This window comes from Rhinolophus sinicus, linkage group LG10 (assembly GCF_036562045.2).
Source record: "Rhinolophus sinicus isolate RSC01 linkage group LG10, ASM3656204v1, whole genome shotgun sequence".
Lineage (NCBI taxonomy): Eukaryota > Metazoa > Chordata > Mammalia > Chiroptera > Rhinolophidae > Rhinolophus > Rhinolophus sinicus.
The window spans coordinates 92,532,746-92,546,550 of record NC_133759.1 but is presented as its reverse complement, the minus strand read 5'-3'; the positions used below and the strand labels follow the sequence as shown (position 1 = coordinate 92,546,550).

The 13,805-nt window shown below is 39.0% G+C and overlaps 2 protein-coding genes across 5 annotated transcripts in view; one reads left to right on the top strand and one right to left on the bottom strand.

Annotated features, from left to right (window-relative positions):
• Window positions 1-13,805, bottom strand: part of CNOT8 (CCR4-NOT transcription complex subunit 8) — a 48,060-nt gene that overhangs the window by 10,025 nt on the left and 24,230 nt on the right. The gene's annotated exons all lie outside the window — the stretch shown is intronic.
• The window catches only part of GEMIN5 (gem nuclear organelle associated protein 5), a 34,055-nt gene that overhangs the window by 12,885 nt on the left and 7,365 nt on the right, over window positions 1-13,805 (top strand). For 2 of the 4 annotated variants that reach the window (XM_074313824.1, XM_019750409.2), the window contains exons 12-22: window positions 848-921; window positions 1,574-1,755; window positions 2,195-2,334; window positions 3,803-3,974; window positions 5,957-6,187; window positions 8,185-8,298; window positions 8,684-8,806; window positions 9,939-10,034; window positions 10,452-10,589; window positions 11,845-11,992; window positions 13,628-13,747. In XM_074313824.1, coding sequence (XP_074169925.1) covers window positions 848-921; window positions 1,574-1,755; window positions 2,195-2,334; window positions 3,803-3,974; window positions 5,957-6,187; window positions 8,185-8,298; window positions 8,684-8,806; window positions 9,939-10,034; window positions 10,452-10,589; window positions 11,845-11,992; window positions 13,628-13,747 — 1,538 coding nt within the window. Of the gene's footprint in view, window positions 1-847; window positions 922-1,573; window positions 1,756-2,194; window positions 2,335-3,802; window positions 3,975-5,956; window positions 6,188-8,184; window positions 8,299-8,683; window positions 8,807-9,935; window positions 10,035-10,451; window positions 10,590-11,844; window positions 11,993-13,627; window positions 13,748-13,805 lie in introns of all 4 variants that reach the window. The other 2 variants (XM_074313823.1, XM_019750408.2) reach the window with 1 other exon arrangement.

Genomic DNA, 13,805 nt, shown 5'->3' with positions numbered 1-13,805 from the left:
TTTACCCTCCTATCAATATATCTGTATGCTAGAGCTGTCTTCTGAAGTACAACCATAAATGTTGAAATGTCCTTACTCTTTAGAATGAGCATTTTTTATTATTGCTCATAATTTTTGTCTGGCTAGCATGAAAATAACATTTAGCTATAAAGTGAATTATTTTTATTGACTATTGTACTTCATTGTCTTAAATGTTACCTGAACATTAACATTCAGCAATGAATAAAAGAGACAAAATTCCTGTTTCTAATAAGCTTTCAGTTTTTATGGCAGTTGAATGTATAGATCAGAAGCTCCCACATGGAGTTTGGGCTGGAAATAGAAATTTGGAACCCTTCACATGAATGGTTGCTGAAGAAGCTGTGGGCATGTATAAGGTGGTTTAAAGAGACAAGAAAAGAAGAGGGCCCAGGAGGCACCCTAGAGTTAGGGGGGAAAAAAGAATCTGGAAATGAAACAGAAGGGATAGGAAGAAAACGAGGGCAGAGTGTATGGTTTTTGCTAAGGAGACCATGACCCTATGTTGTCAAAACCAACAGATATGTTTCATTCTTTATTGTGGGATAAAAATCTTTTTAATGCAGTTCATTGCACAAGGTTAGACATTGTAGACATTTAGTATTTACTGGCCTCTCTTTGTCCCAATTAGGAAATTATAATTAGAATACCTGCTCTTAGTAACTCTTTGGTTAATTATATGTATTATTTACAAGAATGGCTGTTGTATAATTAGAACATTTTCAAACTCTAGGGATTTTTTTTCTCACGCTGTCATTGATTTGTAATGTAACATACGTACAGAGAGAAACCATGTTTTTAGTCAAGATTGGTTTGTTTTGCTTTCTAGTACAAATTGCCTGTACACACAGAGATCAGCTGGAAAGCAGATGGCAAAATCATAGCTCTTGGCAATGAAGATGGGTATGTGTTTGTTTCTTTAAAAAAACAACTTTGTAATTGCACATCTATTTGATCACAAGCTGGCTAATGCCATCTGTAATGTTAGTTGGGGAAGCCTAGTTGTCTTTGATATTCTGATTTATCCTTGGTTATCTGTAAATGATTCAGGAGCTCTCTGCATCTGAGAACTACAAAAGAAGTTGGATGTTTTCATTCCAAAGAAAGTATTTGCCTCCTGTTTTATGCTCAGTAATGCTCATGTCCTGCACTGAACAGCCTAAGTCTCCCTATAATTTTTTAAAGTAAGCCTAGGGAGAAGTCCTCTTTAGTCCTCACCATGCCCTCTTCCAATTCTGATCACAGTAGCATAGTCTACATTCAGCCATTGGTTCACTAATTCTTTTAGCTTCTCCTCAGCACCATCTATTACAAGAGCCCGATGAACACAACTTTCCAGAGATGGGTGTGATTTTTTTTTTTTAAAGCTGAATATACTCGTTTGAGAGAGAACCTTTTGTACCTGGTTCTTTATAAGAAAGTAGCCTTTGCAGTGATAGATAGGGTTATCCTATTCCATTTCACCTTTCCTTGACGGATGGAAGGAAGAAGATTCCTGTTTGCATTGGACTGTAAATTGATGATCCATCTTTCTTGTCTTTGTTTCTTATTCCAGATCAATAGAAATACTTCAGGTTCCCAACTTGAAACTGATCTGTACCATCCAGCAGCATCACAAGCTTGTGAATGCCATTAGCTGGCATCATGAGCATGGCAGCCAGCCAGAGCTGAGCTATCTGATGGCCTCTGGGTCCAACAATGCAGTCATTTATGTGCACAACCTAAAGACTGTCATAGGTAACTTTGGTGCCTTCCATACTGGGGGACTAGCACGTGTTCAGTTACTTTCCATTCCAATCTTTGTCCCTTTTTACTTTCTTTTCGGTATTAAAATAAATGTTATTTTTTCCTGCTTTCAAAAGTAAAGTAATATATTCCTCTTACTGAAAATAAGACAAATATTTCAAACATGACGAAAAATGTTAAGTTAGAAAGTGAAGTTCTTCCTATATCTCATCCCTCAGTAATAACCAGTGTTACTAGTTTGCTGCATGTTTTTTTAGAATGGTTATTGCTAAGTGGCTCTCCAAAAAGGTTGTTCCAGTTTATATCCCCTTCCCACCGTGTTTAAGTGTTTTCCACACACAACATACATCTTACTCCCATGTTGACTGCATCCAGTTCTTACAGTCCTGTGAGTAGGTTCTGTGGTCCTCATTCTCCCCTTGTCTTTTAGAGAGCAACCCTGAATCCCCAGTGACCATCACAGAGCCCTACCGGACCCTCTCAGGGCACACAGCCAAGATCACCAGTCTGGCGTGGAGCCCACATCATGATGGACGGCTGGTCTCTGCTTCCTATGATGGCACAGCTCAGGTACGACGACATCTGATTCTGAGGGTTCTTCACTATGTACTCTAACTCTTTCCTCTTTTCCCCCAGTTGTATACTTACCTTCTACAGAAAGGGATTTTCTAAGCTCTAGAAGGCATTTTAATTTTATTTCACATACCTGGGCCCTTGGCAAGCTAAGATTGGGGTTTTTTATTTAGATGAAAAGGAAAGCAGTACCGTATTTTGCTGTGTATGATGTGTACTTTTTTGCCCAAATTTATGAGGGGAAAATATGGATGCGCATTATACATGGGTGGTATTAATTCCGTATCTATATAAATGTTTTTAATTCTTTTATTTATGCTTATGAGTTAAAAGCTTAATTCTAAACTCAATAACGATATCCATATGCAAAATAATACCCTGGAATACGATAATCGGTTTTGTTGAACTTACGACAAACTTATAATGACAAAGAGTTCTTGGCCTTCTATGATGGTAAATATTGTAAATTTGTTACCGCTACATAAAATTTCTTGTACCTGTCTCTCTTCTTGTGTTTGTAATTATTTATTACATAAAATTTCTTGTACCATAATATGTTAAAAATAAATGCTAAAATTCCTTTACAACACACAAAACAAGTACCTAAATATAAACAAATAAAAATTTGAATTAAAAAATTAAAACAAAAGATTTTTTCCCCCTGAACGTTTGGGCCAAAAACTTAGGAGCACATTATACATGGCAAAATACAGTAATAGGAACTAGCTAAATTCTAATACTTTTTAAGATTTCATTCTGACTGTCAGTCTGATGGACTTACAAATTGATGTGAAAAGTACTCATTCCTCTTCAAACACAGAAATGGAGTCTAATAAATCATAAAAACAATTTTTTAAAAGTAGGTAAGTCAGAAATCTCCGAGTTCTGAAAAATAAAGATGAGATGCCAAGCCAGAACTATGAGGTAGGAGTTTGGGGTATCAGAACCAGAACAGACCTTAGGAACTGGGGGACTAACATCTGTGGTGGATGTCTGTCTCAAATGATGAGTTGTAATTAAGCTACCTGCACAAAGCTAAGAGCCAGCAAGGGCTGACTTCTGTGAAACAGGGACTGGTATAATTTGGGAAACAGCAAGGAAATTGATCACTTGCCCAGGTACTTGGGGACAAAAGTCTCACCTGTGAGAAGTTAGAACCCCAAGTCCGCACCACACATGCAGAGGTGGGCTGAGTTAGAATTCTCTTCATGGTATCAGAATCCCCAGCAAAAAATTAACCTACGGCCCTGGTTCAGGACAGTGAAACCCACAGGGCACCACTAGTTCCCTCCAAATCAACCCCAGAGGAAACAGCATTCTCTGAAATAGAACTCCTGAGAAAAAAACTTTAAATCACAAGAGGCAATAAGTGCACAACAGTTTAAAAAAAAAAGGTTTAACTTGTACCCCTACACAGTAGAATAACCAGAAAGTGTCTATTCTGTCATGTGCCTTTTGGTTTTAGGTGTGGGATACTCTCCGGGAAGAGCCTCTATGCAATTTCCGAGGACATCGAGGTCGACTCCTTTGTGTGGTGTGGTCCCCTTTGGATCCAGACTGCATCTACTCAGGGGCAGATGACTTCTGTGTGTACAGATGGCTCACTTCCATGCAGGAACATTCTCGGCCTCCTCAAGGTCAGTGCTTGCCTACTTCCCTCTCTTCCTTCCACAGTAACTGAGCTGACCAGAGTCAAGCAAAGAAGACATTCCTGCAGGGTGGCCGCGACCCTGTGGCAAGGGTTTGGAGCCTCCCTAAGGAAGGCGGCTATGAGGGGCCTGAGGACAACACCCAATTAGTAACAAGTATACTGGCCCCCAGATCTTGATTTCCAAATACCATTTTCTGTTAAAAGGGACCAACCAGGCTTCTGGGGAAAATGGCTAATTCTAGGTTGGGACAGGAAAGCTACAAGATGAGCCTAGAACATCATACCATAAAGAAAGGAAGTGTTCAAAGAACTGAGCTATATCAAAGGGACAAAAAAGCTTGTTTGAAGGGGCTCCACTAACCAAATCTAGGACAATTTGTACTTGAAAATAATTAACAGGAGAATTCTATTTCTGGCTATGAAAGATTAACAGGTACCAGACTTGCCTACCACCATAAACAGCTAGATAACTAGACAATATGTTAAACAACTAGAAATGTACCCAAAGAAATGAAAGGATATATTCATATAAATACTTGTAAAAGAATGCTCACAGCAGCTTTATCTGGAATTGCCACAAACTAGAAACAACGCAAATATCGGTCAGCTGGTAAATAAACTGTGGTATGCAGCAGAATTGTACTCAGCAATAAAAAGAAAGTAACTACTGATAAACACAAAATTTGCTGAGCAAAAGAATACAGCACAAAAGACTACATACTGTATAATTCTAATATACAATATGAAATATAATTATACATATGAAATTCTAAAACAGGCAAAACTAAACTACAGTGACAGCAAAGCCGTGATTGCCTGGGGGAGGGGGCACATCTTATTACAGAGGCATGAAGGAACATTTCGATAATGGAAATAGTTTCTATTTTTATCTGTGGTGGTGGGTTATGTGACTACACATCTGTCAAAATTCAGCAAAGTATTAAAAAGTGGGTACATTTTATTTTATTAAATTATACCTCAATAAAGATGACTTTAAAAAGCAAAGGATAAAGACTTAAAAAGTAACAGTAATGGAATAAAACATAAAATAGGAATTCATGAGTCCATAATGATGAAAATAAATGAATGTCTAAATAAGTGGGGAGAAGCAAAAGCTCTTTTTTACGATAGAATGACAATAAGTGTAGAACGAATGATGGAATTTGAAAATTACCATTCAGCAATCATCACAGTCACAATTTTTAGTCAAGAAACATCAATGGATACTAAAACTAATGGATGCAAATACTTAGTAATTACAAAGGGAAAAACAGTTTTTCAGGGAGAAACCTGCAAGATACCCCTTTAATCAAGTGATCAAAGTAAACAACCAAATAATGAAAAAAACAGAAATTATGTGCTGCCTCACAGGTTGCACTGAAATGAACACAGCATCACTTCTGTGAATTCCAGCTAAAAATGCATAACCTTAATCTAATCTAGAGAACATCAGGCAGGCCCAGTTGAGGAAATTTGGCAAAACTGTCCTGTAATCTTCAAAAGTTTCAAGTCATGAACTCAAAGGAAAATGGAGCCTGTTCCAGGCTGAAGGAAACTAGAGAGACAAGCAGCAAGTGTAATGTGTGATTCCTTTTGCTATGAGACATTCTTGGTAAAAATGACAGAACTTGAATGAAGTGTGTGGAGTACACATGGTGATGTATCTCTTAATTTCCTCACGTTAATGGTTATGCTGTGATGATGTAGGAGAATGTCCTTGTTTGCAGGATATACACTAAAGTATTCAGGGGTAACAGGGCATGGTATTTATGATTTAATGAAATCCCAAAAGGGCTTGGTTCTGTTTGGTTAACATTTTGATAACGACAAATTCATTATGAAGGGAGGGAAAGGGTAAGAAGCTATCTAAAAAGAGAGGAATGAGGGTTTGGAGATTATCTCCTAGAGTGCTTTTAACCAAGAATGCGTATTTTAGTCTACCCTTTTTTTTTATTGCTATTCCTATAGGCAAGAAAAGTATTGAATTAGAGAAAAAAAGGCTGTCTCAGCCTAAGCCAAAACTCAAAAAGAAGAAAAAGCCCACCTCGAGAGCTCCCATAAAGCAGGAATTGTATGATGGGAATGAAGAAGACAGTATGAGGGAGAGTGCAGGACCTGTTGAGAATGGCAGCGTGTCTGACCAAGAGGGAGAGGAGGAAGCCCAGGGGCCAGAGTTACCCTGTGGCGTTGCCTCAGCAGGTATGTGCCCGAGTCCTGTGTCACCAACTCTCTAGGACTACATAGGCATGATCAGGACTAAGGCAGGTTCTTACTCAGTGAGAAACTGCTGTCTCTGACTTACCTGGTGGCCCAACTCCTGAACTTACGTGTGGTGGTATTTTGGGAATGACCTTGGAAACGACAAGGTTTTGGTTTTTTTTTAAGGGTTCTTTAAGCCTCCAAGTATTAAAGAGTATTAAAGAGTATCTAGTGGATGATTGGGATGGAAATAGTGAAGTTCTGTAGAGAAAACTTCTTATCAGCCTGGGCAGGGTAAGCCTGTGGGACAAAGCAAAGCTAGGGAATATGTACATAGAAACTTACATGCGGAAAGTTTTAACAACTTGACATTACCATCCATGTACATGGAAAGAAACCACTGTCCCTTACAAATATGTGACCTAGTAGAATCTACCACCACTCTGGAAACTTGCGCGTTTTCACCCTTCCTACTTAGGTTTGCACCTGGTTTTTTTCTATGGAAATCATTTATGAATGATGATTAGGTTCTTCCAGTCTAAGCTATTGTGGCAGTTCTCAGATTTCTCACAAAACTGTTTTACAAGGTTCCGTCACTAATTTCTAATAACGAAGTCTATTTCTAGTTTGAAGAGAAAAAAAATGTCACTATAAAATTAGCACTTTCGTTCTTTTATATATTTACCTTAAAGCTCTGATGCTTGTTACTTGTTAAAGTGAATGCCTTAATAGCAAATGATATAAATAGAAGCAGTGACTCTTGTCTAATTCTAAAACAGTATTTTGATGTGACAGAATTAAAATGGCCAAAATATGTGGTACAGAGTCATCCCTGTTCCTCTCCATCTCAAGGGGTGGCTATTGGACCTATAGTTTAGGTAAAGACAAAAAAGCCTAATGGTTTTCTTTTTTTTTTTTTAATTTATTTTTTAAGTGTGTTTTTCCAGGACCCATCAGCACCAAGTCAAGTAGTTGTTTCAATGTAGTTGTGGAGGGTGCAGCTCTCAGTGGCCCATGTGGGGATCGAACTGGCAACTTTGGGGTTATGAGCACTGCGCTCTAACCAACTGAGCTAACTGGCCGCCCCTAGTGGATTTCTTTAGGCTCATCAAAATACCTTATCACAAAATGACTGCACAAAATATCCTTTACCCCTGTATATCCACAGCTTGTTTTTTGGGTTTTTAAGTTCATGGTTGTATATGCTCAGGATTGTGACTCCGTATCACATACCCTCAATCTTTACTATTAGTAAGGCTGTTCTTTGTTTAATTAAACATGCAACTAGTACTTTGTCATAGAAACATGTAGAAAGTCTTTGTCACCTGAGCAAAGTTTGGGAACTCCTGGAACTATGGTATAAAGTTGTGGAGGTGAGAAGCTTGTAACTTTTCCTTAGATCAATTAGTCAATGTTATAAGTGATAAACTTACGGAATCCTGGAACATAGGTTGTGAGGTAAGAAGAGGAGACAGGACGGATGAGTGGCTCAGTTGGTTAGAGCATGAACTCTGGGCAACAGGGTTGCCGGTTCAATTCCCAGCAAGGCCAGCAAGCTTCGCCCTCCGCAACTAGAATGAAGACAACAAGCTGCCACTGAGCTCCCGGGCGGCCGGATGGCTCAGTTGGTTGGAGCGCGTCCTCTCAACCACAAGGTTGTCAGTTTGACTCCCGCAAGGGACGGCAGGCTGCACCCCCTGCAACTAAGATTGAACAACAGCAACTAACTGGACTTGGAGCTGAGCTGCGCCCTTCACAACTAGATTGAAGGACAACGACTTAACTTAGAACTGATGGGTCCTGGAGAAGCACACTGTTCCCCAAGTAAATAAATAAATAAAGACGACCCATGCTTCTTTTCCAAAGGATTTTATCTCATGCTTTGAGTAATAGATCAAAATCACATCATTAAAACTGGTATAGTTCTTAATTTTTTAAAAGAACGATATTCTACATTGTTCTTATCCAAACTTATTTCTTTTTGCCCTATGATGTAGTTTCTAGAGAACCAGTTATCTGCCCTCCGGTCTCCGTAGGCTTTGAACAGCCAAAAGTCACCGTTAATAATAAAGTCACGTTACTGAAAAAGGAGCCACCTAAAGAAAAGCCAGGTTGGTATCTAATAATTAAAACATTATGTTAAAGCATCCTCAATTGTTACATGCAACTGAAAACTCAGAAGCGTGTGTGTGTGTGTTTTAAGTTTTAAATATTTGTATTTTGGTTACATCTCAATTTGGGGTCGTGCTTTTTTAAACATTTTTTAGTACTTGATGAAGTGTTGTTTTGCAGTTGATACTGCTTTACAAGTACTCACAGGGCTAGCTGTGTGTATTGTGAACACTGCCCCCAGCTAATTTAATTTGAAAGCTTTGTAAGAGTGGGAACTCTCTATGCCCAGCAGTGTCCCTCCAGCAGGGCACATTCCCACAGTGGGCATTCCGTTTTGTGTTTCTGATTAGCTGTTCTTCAGTCTGTACTTGTATTGCTTTTCAGAAGCCTTACTCAAGAAGCGAAAAGCCCGTTCCATACTTCCACTGATAACGAGCCTGGACCACAGGTCCAAAGAAGAGCTTCATCAGGACTGTCTGGTACTAGCAACTGCGAAACACTCCAAAGGTACAAAACTGTACTTCTTTGGCCCATCCATAATCTTCTGGCAACTGGCACACAAGAAGTGCTTGTTTTTTGTTGACTGCATGAGCAAACAAGTGTCCAAAATTGCTTGTATTCTACATTCTTTGCCAGCCTTCCCTGTCCCACACTCTGCTGCCAAGCTCCCCATCCTGACCCACTGTCAACACTCAGTGCCTCTGAGATGTAATGCTCTGCTTTTATAAATCGAGTTGTTATAGCTGTCTTTGTGCTAGAATTGGTATGATGGCTTAAATACTTCAGCATGAATCAACAGTATCTTCAGGTAGAAAAAAAATTACTTGCTTATTGAAAACACACTATGTCAATTCCTTTCAAAAAAATTAATGGAAGTTTTTGTTTACAGAAGATTTTTTGGTTTTAATCTTTCAGAGCCCTCATATAATGCCCATTATTTTGATACTGGAGCAGCTATATATTTTTTTATTTTGAATTTTACATGTTAAAAAGGGATGCACATGATAAAATGAAATTCAAACAGTATAAAAAGAAAGTAAATATCTCTCCCACCTGACACCCACTCTTCCATTTCTGCCCCAAGGCCACACTATTACCAGTTTCTTGTCTCTCTCCAGAGATATTTTATCCACATAGCCCTCTTTTTTGGAACTTTGTAATGACTCCTTATACCTTATACAACTAACCATAGAGTTTTATATTATTTCCCTTGTTGAAAAATTATTCAGTTGACGTTTTTTAAAAAAAGAATGAAAATTGAATTCCTTTTATATAAATCCTAGTGAACATTAAAGGACATTTCATGATAGTTTTGTTTTGCTTTTTAATGCATTTAAGTACCTGTTAACATTTTGGGTTGGCTTTTACATTACTTTTTATTCCCCACCCAAATCTTTCTTTGAGCAAACTATAAACTTAATTGTCTCATTGGATTGGCCAAGGCTAAGCTTATCAGACTGGAAGTATTTTCCTATTTTTGTTGCCTTTGTAACCTGCATGGCCTCTCTCAGGGTAAATGAGGACAGGACTCTTTCTCGGTGTCTGAACTTGGTGTTCTGGGCTTAACATTCGGAAGTAATCGGGCAGAAAACTAACCTGTGTAAGCATTTCACCTGATTGTTTCTTTTTGAATTAGCAGAGCTAAATGAGGACGTGTCTGCTGCTCTTGAGGAAAGAATTCACCTGGGGCTTTTCACAGACAGGGCCACCCTGTACAGAATGATCGAGGTTGAAGGTGAGGCAAGTCCAGTCAACACAACCCACTCCATCCTTACGCTTCCCTAAGGCTTTGTATGTATCTCTTTTATGGCTGCCATCCTGTGGCATCTTAATAGTTAGTTTTACATGACAACTAACTAGGTTTTGAGCTCCCCAATTTGCGTATTCACACATACCTCTTGCACTATCACAGGACCCTAAATGTACAGTATTCCCTCTGAGTGAGTGGCTGAGTGAAAGTGAGTGAGTGGACAAGTGTCTGAGTGGGCTTCTCGCCCCACTGTGAACACTCTGGGAGGTAATTTGCCCATCAGCGAGTGACTACATATTCTAGGAGTTTGTTCCTCTCTTTCTCCTGCCTTTCTTTTTCTAGAATTCAGTGCAGACAGATGTTTCTGAAACATCTTCCAAACATTATCTCTCCTCCATACAGGAAAAGGTCACTTGGAAAACGGCCACCCTGAGTTATTTCACCAGCTTATGCTTTGGAAAGGAGATCTAAAAGGTGTTCTCCAGTCTGCAGCAGAAAGAGGGGAGCTGACAGATAATCTCGTGGCTATGGCTCCAGTTGGTATGTTGTTTTCAACAAAAGCTCTGTTATCTCTGGGATACATCCACTAAAGATGGACATTGTCTTGAAGGATAATTTGGTCATGTCTGTTAACTAAATTTGAATTGCACATCCTCTCTGACCCAGCCATTCTAATTGTAGGAATTTAACTGTACTCACACATGTAACATGACAAATATACATGGGTTATCATTACGGCAGGATTTATAATAGCAAAAGATCACAACAACCTCTATGTCCATCGATAAGAGACTGGTTGAATCCTGTACATCTATACAGTAGAAACTCCTGCAGGTACCAAAAGAATGAGGCAGCTCTGTGCATTCTGATACGGAAAGGAACGCCACAGTATATAATAAGTGAAAAGAATCAACGTGTAGAGGTACAACAGAATATCTGATATTCTGTCATTTATATTTACACGTTTGGTTGTATATTCATAGGCTATTTCCAAAGATTTCAAAAGAAACTAGTAATAATGATTATCTCCAGGGAAAAGAATTTGGACAAATTTAGGTAGGAGGATGCCAGGATAACAAGGAAACCTTTTATGCCATGCCGTTTTTTAGCTTTTTATTCAAGTAATACACACACACACACACACACACACACACACACACACACACGTGTATATATAACATACATGTATGTTTTATATATATAATATATATATAACATATATATGAGATAGAGAGATATGAGATGGATAGATAGATATGAGATAGACATGTATATATATGAGAGAGAGAGAGAGAGATAAGTACACAGGTCATGAGTATACCACGAATGTCACAAACTGAATACCCCTTTGTAACCAGCACCCATATCAAACAACGTCCCTAGCACCGGGAGCTTCTCTCGTGCTGCGTTTCAGTCAGTGCCCACTCACTCCAACAAGGGTGATCACTCTCCTGACTTCCATACTGTTTTGTATCTTTTGAATTTTGCATTTATTATATAATCAAAGAAACAATTTGTTTTCAAAATGTGGGTGTGGAGAGGTAGGTGAAGCATAGATCTAAATGGCACTTGAATTAGTATCTAAATTTCCTGCTTAATATTGTGACTAAAAAAGCATTTTCAACACAAATGTACATATGTGGGTACTTTTTTTCCCTTAAGCCTGTTTCTTATGTAACCACCATCTATCTTCTTCCTTCCTTCCTTCCTTCCTTCCTTCCTTCCTTCCTTCCTTCCTTCCTTCCTTCCTCTCTGTCTCTCTGTCTCTCTTTCTCTTTTTCTTTTTTTCTTTTAGCTGGCTACCATGTGTGGCTGTGGGCTGTAGAAGCTTTTGCCAAGCAGCTGTGTTTTCAGGAGCAGTATGTCAAAGCCGCCTCTCACCTGCTCTCTATCCACAAAGTGTATGAAGCCGTGGAGCTGCTCAAGTCACACCATTTCTACAGGTCTGTAGACCCAACCACTGAACCAGTAGTCAATCTCCTAACAGCTCTGCTTCCTGATGACTAGTATAAAAGCTTTATTGTAATTAAACCTGTGAAACATACAGAAATAGATGTTCGTATACTGGCTTACCAGGGCACCCACCACCTATACTTAACACGTTAACTTTTATCAATATATGCCACTGATCTTTTTTTAAACTTGATACTTTTGTAAGCTTCTTTACTATTTGTGTTACTTTAACACAAATAGAGAATTCTGCATAAAAACAAATGAACAGCTTAATGAATTATTAACAAAAGAACTCCCTTTTTAAGCCCCATGTATGAAAAGAGACAGAATCTTGCCAGCCACCCCAAAAGCTCGCCATGCGGCCCCATTTTTTCGTTTGTTTGCTCAAAGTATAACGTTCCAGATTTATTTGAATTGCCTTTCCCCAGTTCTCTTCTCATCCCTTCTCTAGAAGTAAACAGTCTCCTGAGATTGGTGTGAGTCCTTCCTGTCCTAGTTAATTATTCTCTCCCTACAATACACTCACGTGCTGCTGAACGACAGCCATATGCATATTCTGTCCAGTTTTTTAGTTTCATGGCAGGAGCGTAAGTCCGGTCCCTGTCACTCCATCGTGGCTAGAAGTTGAGGTCTCAAAATACTTCTTAAATATTACTCTGTCTAGATCACCTTTAATCTAAAACACCATCAATGCTGAAGTTTTACGTCATTTGGAAACTATTAGTTCACTGACTTATACAATCCTCCAAATGTTAACATGTTTGATTATAAAACATTTAAAAAGATCACATTACTGAATATCACCATCAATCTCATCAGAAAAGTCTTTAACTTTTGGGAAGCTGTCAAGCCCACAGTGGTTGGCACAAGTTTTCTAAAATTCTCATTTTCACTTGAGAACTCCAATTTTATCATTGGCAACAATACGGTTGGTTGTTTTCTGTGAAGTAACAGGCTTTTACTTTGTTCATTTTTGAGAAAACATCTGCCAAATACCCACTGCTGAATAACTGTCATTTGTTTGATAGTCATTCTTTCAAGAAATAATGAGGTTCCATGAAAAAAGAGCAGCCAGTTTAGCTTACAGTTTGTTCATATAAGTTTTACCTTGAGTCACCCATTATTCTTTGGAATGCAGCAAAGAATACAAAATCCCGTTCCCATTTTGTCAGAGAATATTAAAAAGGCATGGACTTGCAGTACTAATAAAATTAATCATTTTACTCCTTCATCAAGAACATTTTGTTTTATAAACTACAAGGGCCACTACCTTGATTCTTGCTCAGATGCCACCCACCATTGCTTTTGCACAATCAGTGCAAAAGTCAACACAGTGAGAAAAGGCAAATAACTTCTTAGCATTATTATAAAAATAGTTTCGACCTCATGAACCGCCTGAAAGGGTCTTGAGGCCCTCTGGGAATCCAGAGACCACACTTTAAGAACCGCTGGCCGGGGTGAAGAATTGAGCACAGCATGTGGTTTTAACTTCCAGTGTACGCAGGAATACAGTTAAGAAGTTGAGACAGCACAAGACGGACAGTTTGTCCTATCTTGCAGCCCCTCCTAGGGCCCCTTACAGAGAAGCCTTTTCAAATTGGCTAAGCATCTGTTCTTGCCTCTAGGGAGGCTATTGCGGTTGCCAAGGCCCGGCTGCGCCCAGAGGACCCGATCCTGAAGGACCTGTACCTCAGCTGGGGAGCCATCCTTGAGAAAGATGGCCATTATGCCGTAGCTGCTAAGTGGTAAGCCCAAGGGAGACAGGAGTGCACCCAGAATGTAAGAGCTGTGACGCAGAAGAGC